The sequence below is a fragment of the Notamacropus eugenii genome, chromosome 2, assembly GCF_028372415.1.
Source record: "Notamacropus eugenii isolate mMacEug1 chromosome 2, mMacEug1.pri_v2, whole genome shotgun sequence".
Classification (NCBI taxonomy): domain Eukaryota; kingdom Metazoa; phylum Chordata; class Mammalia; order Diprotodontia; family Macropodidae; genus Notamacropus; species Notamacropus eugenii.
The window spans coordinates 381,109,536-381,125,932 of record NC_092873.1 but is presented as its reverse complement, the minus strand read 5'-3'; the positions used below and the strand labels follow the sequence as shown (position 1 = coordinate 381,125,932).

At 46.2% G+C, this 16,397-nt stretch overlaps 1 protein-coding gene across 1 annotated transcript in view; it reads left to right on the top strand.

The window, feature by feature from the left end:
• The window catches only part of INSRR (insulin receptor related receptor), a 32,931-nt gene continuing 16,534 nt past the window's right edge, over nucleotides 1–16,397 (top strand). The window contains exons 1-7 of the mRNA XM_072647289.1: nucleotides 1–645; nucleotides 5,575–6,123; nucleotides 9,426–9,738; nucleotides 10,150–10,292; nucleotides 10,610–10,754; nucleotides 11,399–11,613; nucleotides 13,233–13,359. Of these exons, the coding sequence (XP_072503390.1) occupies nucleotides 561–645; nucleotides 5,575–6,123; nucleotides 9,426–9,738; nucleotides 10,150–10,292; nucleotides 10,610–10,754; nucleotides 11,399–11,613; nucleotides 13,233–13,359 (1,577 nt within the window). The 5' untranslated portion in view covers nucleotides 1–560. The remainder of the gene's footprint in view (nucleotides 646–5,574; nucleotides 6,124–9,425; nucleotides 9,739–10,149; nucleotides 10,293–10,609; nucleotides 10,755–11,398; nucleotides 11,614–13,232; nucleotides 13,360–16,397) is intronic.

The window sequence follows — 16,397 nt, the reverse complement described above, 5'->3', positions numbered from 1 at the left end:
CTCTGCCTGCCCAGCTTCTTTGCCTCTGGCCCCTAGAAATTCCACAGAGGGAGAGACAACTCCAGGCTGAAAGAGACATAAGAAGTCCTGCACCATCACCACCAAGGTCGCGCTACCCCCTCCTCCCCGTGTTCCCCACTCCCATTCCTTCTCAATCGAGTCTAACCTGTGCTTCTTTCCGTGTGTCTCTGTCTGTCTCTCTCTCTCTCCCTCTGTCTGTCTGTCTGTCTGTCTGTCTGTCTCTCTCTCTCTCTCTGTCTCACACACACACACACACACACACACACACACGAGTTTTCTGCTCTAATTCCATCTTTGTCACTTCTTGGTCCCTGAATTTTGGAGTTTTCCCTCATCTCTATTCCTTTCTATATTATTTTCTTAGTTTCTGACCCTCTGTTTTTCTCTGTCTCCTTCTATCTCCTGGCTTTTGAGTCCCTCAGTGTCTCTGTCTCTCAGACTATTTTCAGGCAACCGTTTGCATGTCCTGCCCCCACCTCTACCCCTACCAGGCTGGATAACACGGAGCTGGAGCTGGGTGTGGGCTCAGGGCCAAGACAATGACAGCACCCAGCTCTTGGCTCTGGGGATCTTGCCTGCTGATGAACTTCCTCCCTTTGGGATTTGGCCTGGATACTCCAGAGGGTGAGTCCTCATCACCTTCTCCCAGAGCTGGGAGACAGGACACATGGGTTCTTCTCTTGAACTTGGCTTTGTGGCATTGCCTTGACAACAGTAAGAAGGGCTGGCTTTGATCACAGAAAGAACTCTTCAAAGGGAGAGTGGCCAGTTCCCTGAAGGGGGCTTGTGGCTTCCTCTCTCTGGAGCAATCGTCAGGAGGAGCAATGAGATGATCTTCATTCTAGCTGGAATATCTGTGATCCCAGAGCCAGGGTGAGAATGGACGACAGAGAGCTTAGAAGTTCCCTGTCTGTGACATGCATCGTGTAGTGGAAAGAGCACTTGGTTTAAATCCAAGCTTTGGCACTTATTACTTGTGTGATGTTGAGTGAGTGTTAACTGTTGTGACCCTTCGTTTCCTCATCTATTGATAAATCTCCAATTTATCGTGAATATTTCTGCTTTGTACATGGTTGTTTGCATGTTGTCTCCCCCAGCAGACTATGAACTCCCTGAGAGCAGGGACTATTTATTGCATTTCTTTGTAAGCCTAGCGCTTAGCATCATGGCTAACACATACTATGGGTACTTTGAGGTTTGCAAAACATTATACAAATATTACCTCATTTGAACTTCACAGCACCCATGGAAAATAGGTGTTATTACTATCCCCATCATACAGATGAGGAAACCGAGGCAAATAGAGGTTAAGTGACTTGTTCCAGTTAATGTCGGAGGCTGGGTTTGAACTCAAGTATTCCTGATTCTAAGTCCAGCGCTCTATCTACTGTGCCACCTAGCTGCCCAGTGGGTAGCAGAAATGCTTATTGCCTGACTGACTTGATGTCCTGTAAGGTCCCTTCTAGGTCTAACTCCATGGAGGGAGGCTAAGAAAAGATCAAAGAAGAGACAGGACTGAAACACAAGAAAGAGAAAGATACAAAAACAAAGACTGAGAGAATCACGGGACTAAATGGAGAGGTGTTGGAAGTGCAGTGGGGCAGATGGGGAGAGGACAATAAGAGACAGACAGCTATGTCCAAGAATAGGAGTGTGGTAAGAATAATTCACTTCTATAACAATTTCCTCCCAACAACTTTGTGAAGTAGATATGCACTTAATATCATCTCCATTTTACACATGAGGAAACTGAGGCTTAGAGGAATCAAAAGCCTTGCTTGTGATCCTGTAACTAGTAAATGTCAAAGGAAGGATTTGAACCCTGGTCTCCTGTCTCCATACCTCACGTTCTTTCCATTATGAGGCAGTGAGAGTGAAAAGGTACCCAAGGCAATTCCTGCTTTATCCCTCCATTCTCTCTCCTATGCCTCAACCCAGTTAGAAGGATATCCTGAAGATCTAACCTACATCCCCCCAATTGTCTCCTCTCTAGTCTGTCTCCTCCCTTCGACATAGGGAGGCAGTCCAAGTGGGGCTCACTTGCTCATATGTGTGCACATAGATACAGATTCAAGGTCATAATGGGCTTTCCCCAGGCTTGGTGCTAGAGGAACTGTTACTTCCCCTACCTCACAACTCTCTTTTAGGACTCCTCTTCAACCTTAGTTCAGAAACCGGAGGCTCATCCCAGACTTTGTCACATAACCACTCATCTAGCCCCAACTGTGTTCCTTCAGTAGCTCAAGATGTTCAAGGAAATAGGGCAAACTGCTTCCCCATCTGGATATGGGGCCTCCTAGAGTCTTAGAGATAGAAAGAACCTCAGAGGAAACCAAGGCTTGTTTAAGATCACACGAGGAATCAGTGTCTAGAGCTAGGACTAGAACTGGGATTTCTGACTGCTAGCTCAGATCCATACCACCCAACGGAGCTGTCCCAGCATCGTCACAGAAGGGAGCCCTGGATTTGCAGCGAAAGGCAGGGCTTGATCCCTGATTCTGCAACTTTCTACCCATGAGACTTTGGGGATCTCTATGGTTCCTCTAAATGGTATGACTACATATGAGAGAAGGCTGAGGGCAGAAGCGGAGGAAAAGGCCTGCATCCTCCTCTTGACAAGCCACTACCAGAAGGGGGATGAAGGATAGAGGCTGAGCAGACTGGCTGAGGAGATAAAATAGATGGCTCCTCAGGGTCTACTAACCTGGGAAGGAGAGCAGATGTTTTTTCCCTGGCTGAGTCAGTTTGTCCCCACTCTCTCCAGATTCCTCTCCCCACCTCCACCCCCAGTCCTAGACTAGAAAGTTCTTATGTTTATTGTGTTGGGGGGGGGGGGGGGGAGACTGGTCATGTTGACTGTAAACAACCTTCAGGTGGAGGAGGAGAATGGGGGATACAGTAGCTGAAGAGGAATGAAGGGGTTGTACAGGATAAGATCAAAAGAAAGGATCGGTGAGAAGTGTGGGTTTTCCCAAGACTCCCTCCTCTGTTATCTATCCCTATCCTGGCATCTACAGCTCAAATTGGCTGGCTCATCTGTCCTTGTCTCTTTTCCTGGTCAGTGTTTCTCTGTCCATGCTCTGGTTGTATATGCCCTACCTGCCATCAGACTGGGGCGTCTCCAAGGGCAGGGACTGTGTTTTCCTCATCTGACGGGCTGTGGGTTCCTGAAGGTGGGGGCAGGGTCTCTGCCAATGGACAGAAATGCAGGGGATTGGAGTGAAAGCTGGAAAGGTTCTCTGGGAGATACTTGGGGCTTACAAAATACCTTCTCCTCTGAGTCATTATTCTCCCCTCGTGATTAAACAGCCTTGGGCAGGGAGGGTGAGGATGGAAAACGGGGAGCTAGAGCACAGAGCCATCTCCAGGCCACAGCAGATGTCGGACAGAAGGGTGGTTGTCCAGACAGAAGCACATCCATGGGAGGGACAAGGAGCTTCTGAGGGAGGGAGTGGGTGTTTGATCAGGGGACCCAGGTGTCTGGTTCTCAGTGTCAGCCAGGGAGGGAGCAGGACAGACCAAAGAGAAAGAGAGAGAAGTGGGGGGAGGGGCTCAGGAGGAACCTGAAGTGGGGGCTAATCAGAGAAGGCTTTGGGATTTGTTTTTCCAAAGTGTTCTCATTAGGGGAGCTCTGAAGAGCCTAGGAGCATGATGGGAAATGGGATGAGGGGATCCTGAAGAAGGCCCCCTGTCCCTTTCTCAAATCCTATTGGTCCAGGGACAGGTGATGGAAATGGTGGGGGGTGGGGGTGAAGGGAGCTGGTTGCAAATATCATAAGTCACTTGTTTCTTTCCTTCCTACACACACACACACACACACACACACACACACACACACACACACACACACACACACACACCCATATGCATGCATCCTATCAAATCTCAAAAAACAATGGCGGTGGGGAGAGAAACACACACACCCCTTATGTCTATCTAGGTCCATATCCCCCTGAGAAGAGAATTAGGGACCCAGATGACAGGTAGGGAGGAGGAGCCTGGGAATCAGAATTTGGGATAAAGCATTTCCTGATCTAGAACAAAGACTGAAAATTTTGCCTGGGGGGGATAGGGTTACTGTCTGTCCCCTGCAGGGTTTGAGGCCTGGCTGGAGCAGATGCACTTTGGTTTATCATATAAAATATGATAATCATGAAAGGAAGGATTTTCTAGCATTAAAAATATATGCTTTTACCAAAAATACTACCCACTTATGTGATTTGCCTTAGGTAACTGGATACTTTGCCTATGTCTAGACCTAGCTCTCTAGGAACCCAAATTACAAACTCTGGGAAGTCAGAAAGTATGTCTCCCCTCAATTTGTGCCTCCGTACTTAGCACAATGCGGATCACATAGACATTCAACACATTTGTTGAATGAAATGAATAACATCATACCCTGATGTCTAGTTGTTCCAATTCTGAGTCCCTTTGGGATGATTGGGGGCAGGAAGAGCCAGTGTTCAAAGGCCCCAAGCTTAGGGGCCCTATGAGAAGAAATTTAGTAATGATAAATGCCCTACACTTGGGTTAAAAAAAACAGCTGCATAAATACAAGATATGAAGAGTTTGTGGTAGTTTTAGTGGGTGTCCAAGTCAATATGGATCCACAGTGGGAAATGTGGGCCAAAATATTCAACACCGTTGCAGGCTATGGGGCATCTAGGTGGCTCTGTGGATAGAGTGCTCAGCCTAGAGTCAGGAAGATTCATCTTCCAGAGTTCAAATCCAGCTTCAGACACTTACAAGCTGTGTGACCCTGGGCATGTCACTGAACCTTCTTTGTCTCAGTTTTTTCATCTATAAAATAGCTAGAGAAAGAAATAGAAAACCACTCCAGTATCTTTATCAAGAAAACCCCAAATGGGATCATGAAGAGTTGGACTCAAGTGAAACAACTGAACAAAAACAAAAATTGCAGGCTACAATAAAGGGATAGATTACATCTGGGATATTAGGTTCAGCTCTGGGGGCCACATTTTAAGAAGGACATTGACAAGTTGGACTTCATCCAGAGGAGGATGAACAATATGGTGAGAAAACATCAACCTAGACTAGCTGAAGAAACTGGAGATATTTAGCTTGGAAAAGGCTAGGGGTGGAGTAGGGGAGACATGGTAGCTGGTTTCAGGTATTCATGTGAAAGAGAGATTCGATTTGCTCTTCTTGGTCCCCAAGGGCAGAAAGAGCGGAATGTGATTCAGGCTCCATTTAAGGAAACATTTCCTAACAACTGGTGGCGTCCAAAGTTGAAATGGGCTACCCCTATAGGAACACAGTAGGCTCTGGGTCATGGAGGTCTTCAAGCTGAAACTATCTGGTTATTTGTCCAGCATATTGTAGAGTGTGTGGTCTAGACTTGATGAGCTCAGAGGTTATTGCCTGCTCTAAGATTCTGTGAATCTAGGAGTGAGAAAGGCAGTGCATGCGCAGGGTCTCAGGTATATAGGTTTTAGGTTCTCTTGGGAAGGACTGGGGTTAGAAGGTGGGATACTCTTGGGATCTAAGTGCCCCTGACCTCCCATTTGTATCTCCTTCTCCTCTACTCCTCAGTCTGCCCCAGCCTGGACATCCGCACAGAGGTGTCAGAACTCCGGAGACTGGAAAACTGTACCGTAGTGGAAGGCTACCTGCAGATCTTGCTTATATTCACAGCAACTGGGGAGGATTTCCAGGGCCTCAGCTTCCCGCGTCTCACCCAGGTCACCGATTACCTGCTCCTCTTCCGTGTCTATGGACTGGAGAGTCTTCGAGAACTCTTCCCCAACCTTGCGGTGATTCGAGGCACCCGCCTCTTCTTCAGCTATGCCTTGGTCATCTTTGAGATGCCCCACTTGAGGGATGTGGGACTTCCAAGTTTGGGTGCCATCCTTAGAGGGGCCGTGCGTGTGGAGAAGAACCAGGAGCTGTGCCATCTTTCCACTGTTGACTGGAGCCTGCTGCAGCCAACAACTGATGCCAACCACATTGTGGGCAACAAACTAGGAGAGGAATGTGCTGATGTGTGCCCTGGAATGCTGGGCACCGAGGAACCTTGCATCAGAACTACTGTAAGTGGACGAATGGACTACCGCTGCTGGACCTCTGGGCACTGCCAGAGAGGTGGGTACATGGGGGCAGAAAATAAGCACAGGAGATATTTAGAAAAGGAAGAAATCATGTGGTCTAGCCCCTTATTTCATCGATGAGAGTAATTTACTCAAACAATCCATTGACAAGCATTTATTAAACACTTAACTGTGTGCCAAGCCCCTCACTAGATTCTAGGGATTTATAGACAAAAGTAAAGCAACCCCTGCCCTCAGGGAGATTTTATAGGGAATAGCAGGGACACAGAGCATATGCATATATAAGTAAATGCAAAATTAAAAGACATACAAGGAAACAAGAGCTTCTAAGAGGTGGAGATGAGAAAGGAGGGCATTCCAGGAATAGGGGACAGAATGCAAAGTTAAGGAGATGGGGAATGACGTGTTTCTGTATGAGAAACAGCAAGAAAACCAATTTGGCAGGACCAGAGCAAGAGGGAAAAGGAATAATGTATGAAACTGTAATGGTACGTGGGGACCAGTATGTAATGGACTTTATATGCTCAACAGAGCTTCCCTAAAATCACAGAGGTAACAGGAAGCTGAGCTGAACTGGAACTCAGATTTGCCCGACTCCAACCCGATATTATTCACACAGCTGTAAGAGACAACAAATGCTTGTGTGTTTCCTGGGTATCCCAGGTGGAGATGTCAAGCTTAGACACATCACAATGCCTCCCTCAAAGGGCTTACAGCCTAAGAGGAAAAGATGGCAATAATAGCAATCATTACTATCATTTTAATTACAACTACAATTTATATGATCTTTTAAGGTTTGCAAACTCACTCTGACAATTGTTATCTCATTTGATCCTCACAGCAGCTCTGGGAGTAGGTGCTATTATTATCCTTATTTTACAGAGAGGGGAATTAAGGCAGAGAGGGGTTGAATGATTTACTCAGGATACTCATAAGTATCTGGTTTAGTATTTGAACTCAGGTCTCCCTGACTCGAGGTGCAACACAATACTCTCTGAATTGCTACGGAAAAATATTACATGATCACGTCAATAAATCAACATTTATTAAGCATCTCCTATGTGCTAAGCACTGGTACAGAGGAGCAAACAAAAGGATATATGAAACCTGAGGAAGGCAGTCATGACTGACAGGTGGGGGACCAGGGAAGGACGGATTTACTGAGTGAGCTTAAGACAGATATGGCTTACTTTCTGAAGGCACAAGTAGGTGGGCAGCTAGGTGACCCAGTGGGTAGAGCACCAGGCATGGAGTCAGGAAATCCTAAATTCAGATCTGGCCTCAGATACCGACTAGCTATGTGACCCTGGGCAAATCACTTCACCCTGTTTGCCTCAGTTTCCTCATCTGTAAAATGAAGCTGGAGAAGGAAATGACAAAACCACTCTAATATCTTTACTAAGAAAACTCTAAATGGAGTCATGGAAAGTTGGATACAACTGAAAAAAGACTGAAAAAAGCAACCTCAAAGGACATCCAGGACCTGGGAGATCACCTAATTCAACCCTCTCATTTTACAGACAAGGAAACTCAGGACAGTAAAGTGACTTGCCCAGGGCTACATGGTTTAATAAGTGACAGAGTCAATTCTTGAATCCAGGTCCTTTGGCTCCAGGTTGAGTGTTCCTTCCAAGAGGAAGTAGCTTGCCCAAGATCACAAAACTTGGGTGGGTAAGTTCAAAGGGAAATGAGAAAAGAAGAAAATATAAAAGATAAAAGAAGATGGGAGAGGACAAGGATGAGAGATGGAACTATCCTTAAAGAAGAAAGAAGAGGGGGGGTCTAGGAGGAGATCTGAGAAAGGAGAGGAAAGGGAGATGGATAGGCACAGGGTGTTTGTGAGGTGAAGGGAGGAAAGGAGGGAATGAGGGTCCCTCAGGTTTCAGGAGGAGAGCCTTGAGTTCTTTAGCTGGAAAATTAGCCCAAGGGATTGTCCTTCTCATAAACCAGGACACAAGTCTAGAGAATGGGGGTCTCAAAGACCCCATCCCCCTCTCCTCACCTAGCATTCAGAGTAACCAGATACCTGCTGTATCTTGATTCCCCCAGGCCTCCCCACCACCTCAGTGTTATCTATAAACAAGATTGCTAGTTCTCAAAGTATATGGTATCAACACATCCTGCCCCTACTGGTGGCCCCCTCTCTTACCTAGTCTCTAGCTCTTACCATACAAGGAACCCAGACTCCTGATGCCCCAGCTCTAAACTTACATATTACCCTCTATCTGCCTTATCCCCATAAGTCTTACCCCTTCCCCCAAGAACTTAAGGAAGAGACAATGAGTGACTGGTTCTCTAGCAGGGGTGTGGTTGTAATAGGCTCTGGAGGTCCTTAATGTACCCACTGTGCCTCCTGAGCAGAGCTTCTTATAAAAGAATGGCTAGCTCCTACATTGGCATCATGCCTGGTGTAAATCTGGGCATTCATCCCAGGCAGGAGGATAAGGAGACACAGGACTGATAAAGCAAGGTCACTGTTCTGTCCTGAGCTGTCCCTGAGCACAGGGAAAAGAGGCCTAGGCAGAAGGAGACACTCTTTCACCCTCAGGGAGTCCCTAGTTTGAGGGCTAACCTAGGACACAGGGACAGAGGCAAAGGCAGACAGAGACAAGGGCAGGGGAGTCAGCATGGAGGCCTGGAGGCATAAATGGGGATGGGGGAAGCTAGATGGCTGGTAGTCACGGATGCTGCATGCTGTTTAAATAGACGTTTGATTGTCGGACTTCTGATTCCTTCCACCTCTGAGGCACAATTATAATTAAAAATAGCTTACGTTCATATCATGTTTTGAGGTTTACAAAACATTTTACATACAACTGGGTGTCAGGCAAGAAAGACTTCTGTCTGGACGACAGAGCTGAGCTGAGGAGGGATAAGAGAAGGGTAATGACCATAGGTGACAGTTATAACACCTACTATGTGCCAGGCTTAGGTACTGTGCTGAGTGTTTCCAAACATCTTGATTTATCCTTGCAACAATTCTAGAAGATAGGTGTTATTATTATCACCGCATTATAGTTTAAAAAAACTCAGGCAGAGAGCTGGTAAGGGACTTGCCTAGGGTCACACAGCTAAAAAAGCATGTAAGGGCAGATTTGAATTCAGGTCATCCTGGCCCACTGCTCTATCGATGGTACCATCCACTTCCCTTGTACTGGAGATGAACTGGGTAAAGACTCAGATACCAGGGAAAGGAGGCAAAGAGAGGAGATGGGGTATTGGTAGAGAGGTGGGTCCCTCTGGGTTGTGGGGTGGTATTCTGGGTGGCATGACTGTCTATGCCTGCTGGGAGAGGCTGGCACTGCCCCCTGATGCCCACTCTCCCCATACCTGCAGTGTGCCCATGTGCCAGGGGCCTGGCTTGCACCTCAAGGGGGGAGTGCTGCCATCCTGAGTGTTTGGGAGGATGCAGTCGGCCCAATGACCCCAAGGCATGTGTGGCCTGTCAGCACTTCCATTTTGGAGGCATGTGCCATTCTGCCTGTCCTAGAGGCACCTACCAGTATGAGACCTGGCGCTGTGTCACTGCGGATTACTGTGCCAGCCTCAGGGCGCTGCCTGACCTGCCTGGTAGAGTCTCTGACTTCGTCATCCATCAGGGCAGCTGTTTGGCCCAGTGCCCTCCAGGATACACCCACAATGATAGCAGGTAAGTCCTGGATTCGCAGGTATATTTAAGTGGGGTAGGGAATAATGGGAATGTCCCCCAAGTATTCAGGGGAGAGGGACTATGCGGATAAGACTTAGGCATCCAAGAAAGGGGAACAGTGAGGACAAGACCAAAGTTTCTGATGAGTGAGAACAGTGAGGATGAAATCTAAAGATGAAAGGACTAAGGTCAGTAAGGACAGAACCCAAGGGGAGAGCAAGAACAGTAACAGATCTCTAGAGTATAGGGGGTGAGGGCATCCTGTGTCTAATGATCTTATAAATCGGAGGCAGATTGTGGGTCTGGAAAGGACAGAAACCCAGCCTATTCCAGGGTCTGAGGGAAAGGGGCAACCCTGATAACTTTGTCCTAAGGAACTCACAGTCTCCTCTTTTCTCCTTCCTCCTGTAGTATCTTCTGCCATAAGTGTGAGGGGCTGTGCCCCAAGGAGTGCAAGGTTGGCACTAAGACCATCGATTCCCTGCAGGCAGCCCAGGAGCTCGTAGGCTGTACCCATCTGAAGGGCAGCCTGATCCTTAACCTACGTCAAGGCTGTTAGTAGACCCTTATTCCCATCACCCTACCCCTTCCCACCGGACCAGAGTAGAGCCCATTCTGGAGCCCCTTGGAAGATTCCTTCCCGTGGATCAGGCTTTGCTCTCTGTTTGATTACTCTCTTGGCTCAGGTCCTATCCCTTCCAAGGACCAGTTCTTTCCACTGACCCAACCCAAAGACCCTTCAGTCAGTCAATAAAAATTTATTAAATACCTACTATCTGCCAGGCACTGGGCTAAGCCAAGTCATGCCTGATTTCCCTTCCTTTTCCTCCCTTGCCTTGCCTTGAGCTGACCCCCTCTCTTCTCTGATCAGACAACTTAGAGACAGAATTACAGAGAAGTTTGGGCCTGGTAGAAACCATCACTGGCTTCCTCAAAATCAAACATTCCTTTGCCCTCATCTCCCTGGGATTCTTCAGGAACCTCAAACTCATCCGGGGAGACTCCATGGTGGATGGGTAAGAGGTGGTGGGTAGGGTGGGTAGAGATCTTGTCTATGCTTGGTATGACCACCACACTTCCATGCCCACCTCCTCCTCAGAGTGTCTCATCTGCCCTGGGAAGGAGCCAGAGCAGGTGGTGCCATCTTGAATGGAGGCTGAGAGAGATTTCAGAAATCTGCTCTAGGTCCCACAGCAATATATCTAGAGGCTGCTCAGAGCTCAAACAAGGACTTCTTGTATTAAGGGCAACAGCACCAGCAGTCATGGGTGCAACCACATGGGGAGAGGACAATCCATCCCCACAGAGAATCTGGCCCATGCTGTTGGAAGCATTAGAGGGGAAGATGGGCCCTAGCAGAGATGTAGCATCCTGAGGGCAGTTGGGGCCAAGTTCAGTGGAGGAGTAGGGACAGTAGACATCACAGGGAAGAAGCCACACACCTCACCCCCAGATGCTGGCACCCTAGGGCAGATCCTTCACTGCCCTTCACAGCTACAACTCATCCCTCTCTCAATCCAAGATACCTGTAAAAGCTACCCGCCTCATTTCCTGTAGTATCCCCACCACCCTCATAAGCAGGTTCCTGTGCTCACTTTATGACATGTAGGCTCTCCATACCTCAGATTCCACACCCTAGACCCTGGGCCTCTCTCCCTAGGAACTATACACTCTATGTATTGGACAATCAGAACCTACAACAGCTGGGAGAGTGGGCAGAGGCCGGGCTGTCCATCCCTGTGGGTAAGATCTATTTTGCCTTCAATCCACGGCTCTGCCTGGAACACATCTACCAGCTGGAGGAGGTGACAGGAACTCGGGGCCGACAGAATAAGGCTGAGATCAATCCTCGAACCAATGGAGACCGAGCAGCCTGTGAGGAAGACACATGTACTGGGGTGCAAACATGGGATGGGAGCCTTGGGGAGGGCCCTAGAGAGGCAGAATTAGGGGTATAGCCTAGGTGGGGAAAGTGAGTTCAGGTATATGGGGAGAAAGTTGGGGCTGAGAATGGGTTGGGGCTGTAGCAGGATTACAGGAACTAAAGATGAAAAGGATTTTAGGGTTGTCCTAATCCAATCTTCTCATTTTTCGAACGAGGAAGCTGAGGCTTCAGAGACTTAAGATTCATAGGGCATAAAGGTAGGCAGGCAGTAAGTGAAGGAAGTTGGAATCAAACATACCTTGTCTGTCTGCGGCTCCAATGCACTTTCTGCTGTAGTCAGGTCAAGGTTGAAGATGGGCAGTGGGGAGGGTGAGCATAAAGACAGGACTGGGATGTGATGAAAGCTTGGAACAGGGAGGCAGTTAGAGTAAGGAAGGCTCTGGAGAACTGGATGTTGGTAATAGGTGGGGGCTGGGGTGTGAGAGCTGGAGATAAGGAGGACTAAAAATGGGGGAGGGTTAGGGATAAGGGTGGAGTTGATGGCAGGGATGGAGAGGGACCGGAAAATGTGAGGCATCATGAAGAAATTTATACCCGTCTAGGACTCTCTTTATTCTATTATAGGATCATAGGCTAATAAATATGAACTGTAAGGGACCTAAGAGACTTAACTTAGGATCCAAACCCCCTCCCTCAAGAGATCCAAGGATAGATTTCAGGGAGTCTACCAATTTCAATAGGAAAAAAAATAGATCCTTATTTTCACTATCTTCTATATTAAATTTAGCATTTCCTTCAATTATTTAAAAATGTTATTCTAAGAAGGGGGTCTTAGACTTCACTAGGTTTCCTATGGCAAAGCTAAGAGGCCCCTGTCATTTTACAGATGAAAAAACTGAGGTCTCCAAGAGGTTTTCATTTGTCAGAGGTCTCACATGTAATATGTAGCAAAGCCAGGATTGTCTCAGGTCTTATGTCCTCTACAGGAGTATTGAAGCAGAAAAGGGCTGTTACCCCAGTAGCTTTGGAGTTTAGCAACAACAGAAAAAGAAATCGGCCACGCCAATGACTTCAAGAGAAATAGAAAGGCAGCTAGGTGACACAGAGCTCTGGGGCTAGAGGCAGGAAGGCCTGAATTCAAATTGAGCCTCGGAAACTGACTAGCTGTGTGACCCAGCAAGTCACTTAACCCCAGTTTCCTTATCTGTGAAATGGGGATAGTAATAGCACCTACCTCCTAGGGTTGCTGTGATGATGAAATGAGATAATTTGTAAAACACTTCACACAGTATCTGGCACATAGTAGAACCATATAAATGTTAGCTTTCATTAATATTAATTTACATTTATGTAGCATTTTCAGGCTTACAGAAAACTTTCCTAACAATTCTGTTATACCCTCAACAAGGTCATATATTATCTCTCACTTTTTAGATGTCATCGGAGAGGTTAAATGACTTACCCAGGGTCACACAGTCAGTAAGCATCAGAGCCAAGATTTAAACCCTAATTTCCTGATCACACACAGCTGCTCACCTTATTCCTTAGGCTGAGGAGTACAGAGGTAAGCACCTAGCCTGATATTACCGTCCCTCATCATTTTCTTCAGGCAAGACCCGACCTCTCCGGTTTGTCTCCAACGTGACAGAATCAGATCGAATCCTCCTTCGCTGGGAGCGCTATGAACCACTAGAGGCTCGAGACCTACTCAGTTTCATCGTTTACTACAAGGAGTCGTGAGTGTGGGTGAGGGGGGAATAAGAAAGGAGGGATCCTGGGGGAAGATATAGGGGCCAGGGACTACATTCCTTTTTAATTTTTAGTGATTTGGAACATTTTTTATATGGTTATAACTCTTCTTATAAATTTGAACCATCCTGCGACTGCATTCCTAATAGTGGCCAGTATTTTGGCTGAGGGAGGAAAAAGTAAAGTAAGAAGAAGGAAGAGTCTGGGGAGAGAATCCAGTTCTTGAGGGAACACAGCAGCAGTGGTGAAGAAAACAGATTTTCTTCAGTTATTTAGGGCACCATAAGCCCCCATAAAAGATAATGAAGAGGGTCCAGGAGGAAAAAGAGAGAGCATTTGGAATCAGCAAATGCTTCCCTTCTCAGGTAACTCTAGGGTCCCTTCCAGCTCAACATCATGAATGGAAATTCCAGAACACCTAGGTCTCCCTCCCTAGTAGCAGAAGATGTCAATTTCATTCAATTCAACAAGCATTTATTAAGCACATTTATTCATTTTTATTAATTATATCATTTATTAATATCAATCCACTTTACTAATTTATTATACTGTGTTAATATTAAGCAAATCTATTAATTGATTAAATTTATCTACTCATATGCCAAGTACTGTGCTATGTTTTAGGGATACATATTGTGAAATAAGATACAGTCCCCACCCTGAAAGAGTTTAAAGAAGGGTGTGATAGATAAGTATATTATAAAGTAGAATGTTCAAAGGGAAGATCCAGACAGAATGCTCTAGGAATATTTGGAGAAGAGCTTATTTTTAGCTGCAGGATGGGGTAGAAATGGGGAGACACCTGAAGTGAGTCTGTAAGGAAAAATTTCAACCAGCAGAGGTGAGGAGGGAGTAAGAGGGCAGTGTGGTGTAATGGAAACAACACTAAACTTGGAGTCGAAGGTGAACCTGAGTTCAAATTCCAGCTCTGCACTTAACTACATGTGTGACTTCGAGCAAATCCCTTATCTTCTCTGGGCATCCCCTTCCTCGTCTGTAAAACTAAAGGGTAGGACTAGAGGACCTCTCTTGCAGCTGAGGCTCTATGGCCCTAAAACATCCTGATTCCCTTCTCTCTCACTCCTAATGCTGCTCCACCCTTCTCCCATTCATTGTATTTTAACCTTTAGTCAATGGGAAGCCACTGGAAATTCTTAAACACAAAAGTAAAGCAGTCACACTTGTGTCTTAGGAAGATTATTATGGCAGCTCTTTGAGGGAGGGTAAATGGAGGCTGGGAGATCAGTTAAGACGCTATTTTTTGGTTGTTCAGTTGTGTGCAACTCTTCGTGACCCCATGGACCATAGTATACCAGGCCCTTCTTTCCTCCACTATGTCTCTAAGTCTGTCCAAGTTCATGTTCATTGCTTCCATGACACTATCTATCCATCTAATCTTCTACCATCCCCTTTTCCTTTCACCTCCAATCTTTCCCAACATCAGAGTCTTTTTCAATGTATCTCATCTTCTCACTATGTGGCTAAAGTATTTAAACTTCAATTTCAGCATTTGACCTCCTAGTGAATGGCCCAAATTAATTTCCTTAAATAGTAATTGATTTGGCCTCCTTGCTGTCCAAGGCACTCATGTGACAGGGAATATTATAAAATGTGATGAGGCCCTAACCAGTATAAGTAAGCCATGCATGCCAGAGAGAGCATGGAGGTAGAATGACAGACCTTAGCAACATGCTAGGCACTGGAGTGAGGGAGAGAATGAGTCAGTCAACAATTACTAAGCATCTACTAAATGTACTATAGCAGGATACACTAAGTGCTGGGGATATGAAAAGAGAAAGCTCAAGTTTTCAAACCTGGGTGACTGGGAGGACAATGGTTGTCATTATCAACAGAGAAGTTTGGAAGAGGGCTGATATAATAGGAAAGTAGATGGGGACATCTTGAGTTTAAGACCATTGTTAGGATGCCCATGTGAAACTAGAGTTCATAGAGAGATATTAGGACTGAGCATGTAGATTTGGGCAGCTAAGAAGCTCCACAGTGCACAGAGTGCCAGGCCTGGAGTTAGGAGACTCATTTTCCTGAATTCAAATCTGGTCTCAGACACTTACTAGCTGTGTGACCCTGGACAAGTCACTTAACCCTGCTTGCCTTAGTTTCCTCATCTATAAAATGAGCTGGAGAAGGAAAGAGCAAACCCCTCCAGTGTCTTTGCCAAGAAAACCCCCAATGAAGTCACAAAGAGTTGGAAACAATTGAAATGACTGAACAACAATAATGTAGATTTGAGAGACAGATACACAGAGGTGATAATTGAAGTCAAAGCAGTAGATTAAATCATCAAGGAAGAAAGTGTAGAGAACAGAGTAGCCTCAGATTTGAGTCTGGAGAGTCTGGCCAAATTTAGATAGAGGTTAATGAACAGCTGAAGAAGTCTGAGAAAGGTCAGTGAAATGGGTAGAAGGAGAAGTAACATGGAAGTCCAGGAGGAGGAAAGAATTGGTCATCAGTATCAGAGGCTGCAGAAAGAACCAAAAAGATGACAACTTTTAAAAAATACTGTTGGGCTTAACAGTTAGGAGATAACTAGCAACCTTTGAGTAGAAAGTTTCAGGACAGAATTGGGATTGAGCATCAGATCACAAGGGTTGAGCAGTGAGTGGGTGGTGAGGAAGTGGAGGCAGTGAGTGTAGATTACTAATGAAATCAAGTCAACAAGCATCTATTAAGCACTTACTGTGTGTCAGGAATTGTGCTAAGTGCTGGAGAATACAAAGAAAGGCAAAACATCATCTTTGCCTTTGAGGAGCTCATAGTCTAATGGGGAAACTCACCATTTAATGGATTCTCAAAGTTGAAGCCTTCTAATCTAACCATTAGCTGGACAATGAGCTGCCCTGGTAAGGGAGGACCCCCTTTGCCTCTTGGGGCAGTCTATTTCACTTGTCGATAGCTATCATTATTAGGAAGATTTTCTTTACATTCATCCTGAACCTTTCCTTGGCACCTTCTCCCCATTGCTTCTCATTTTGTTGGACAAATTTCATCCTTCTACATAGCAGCC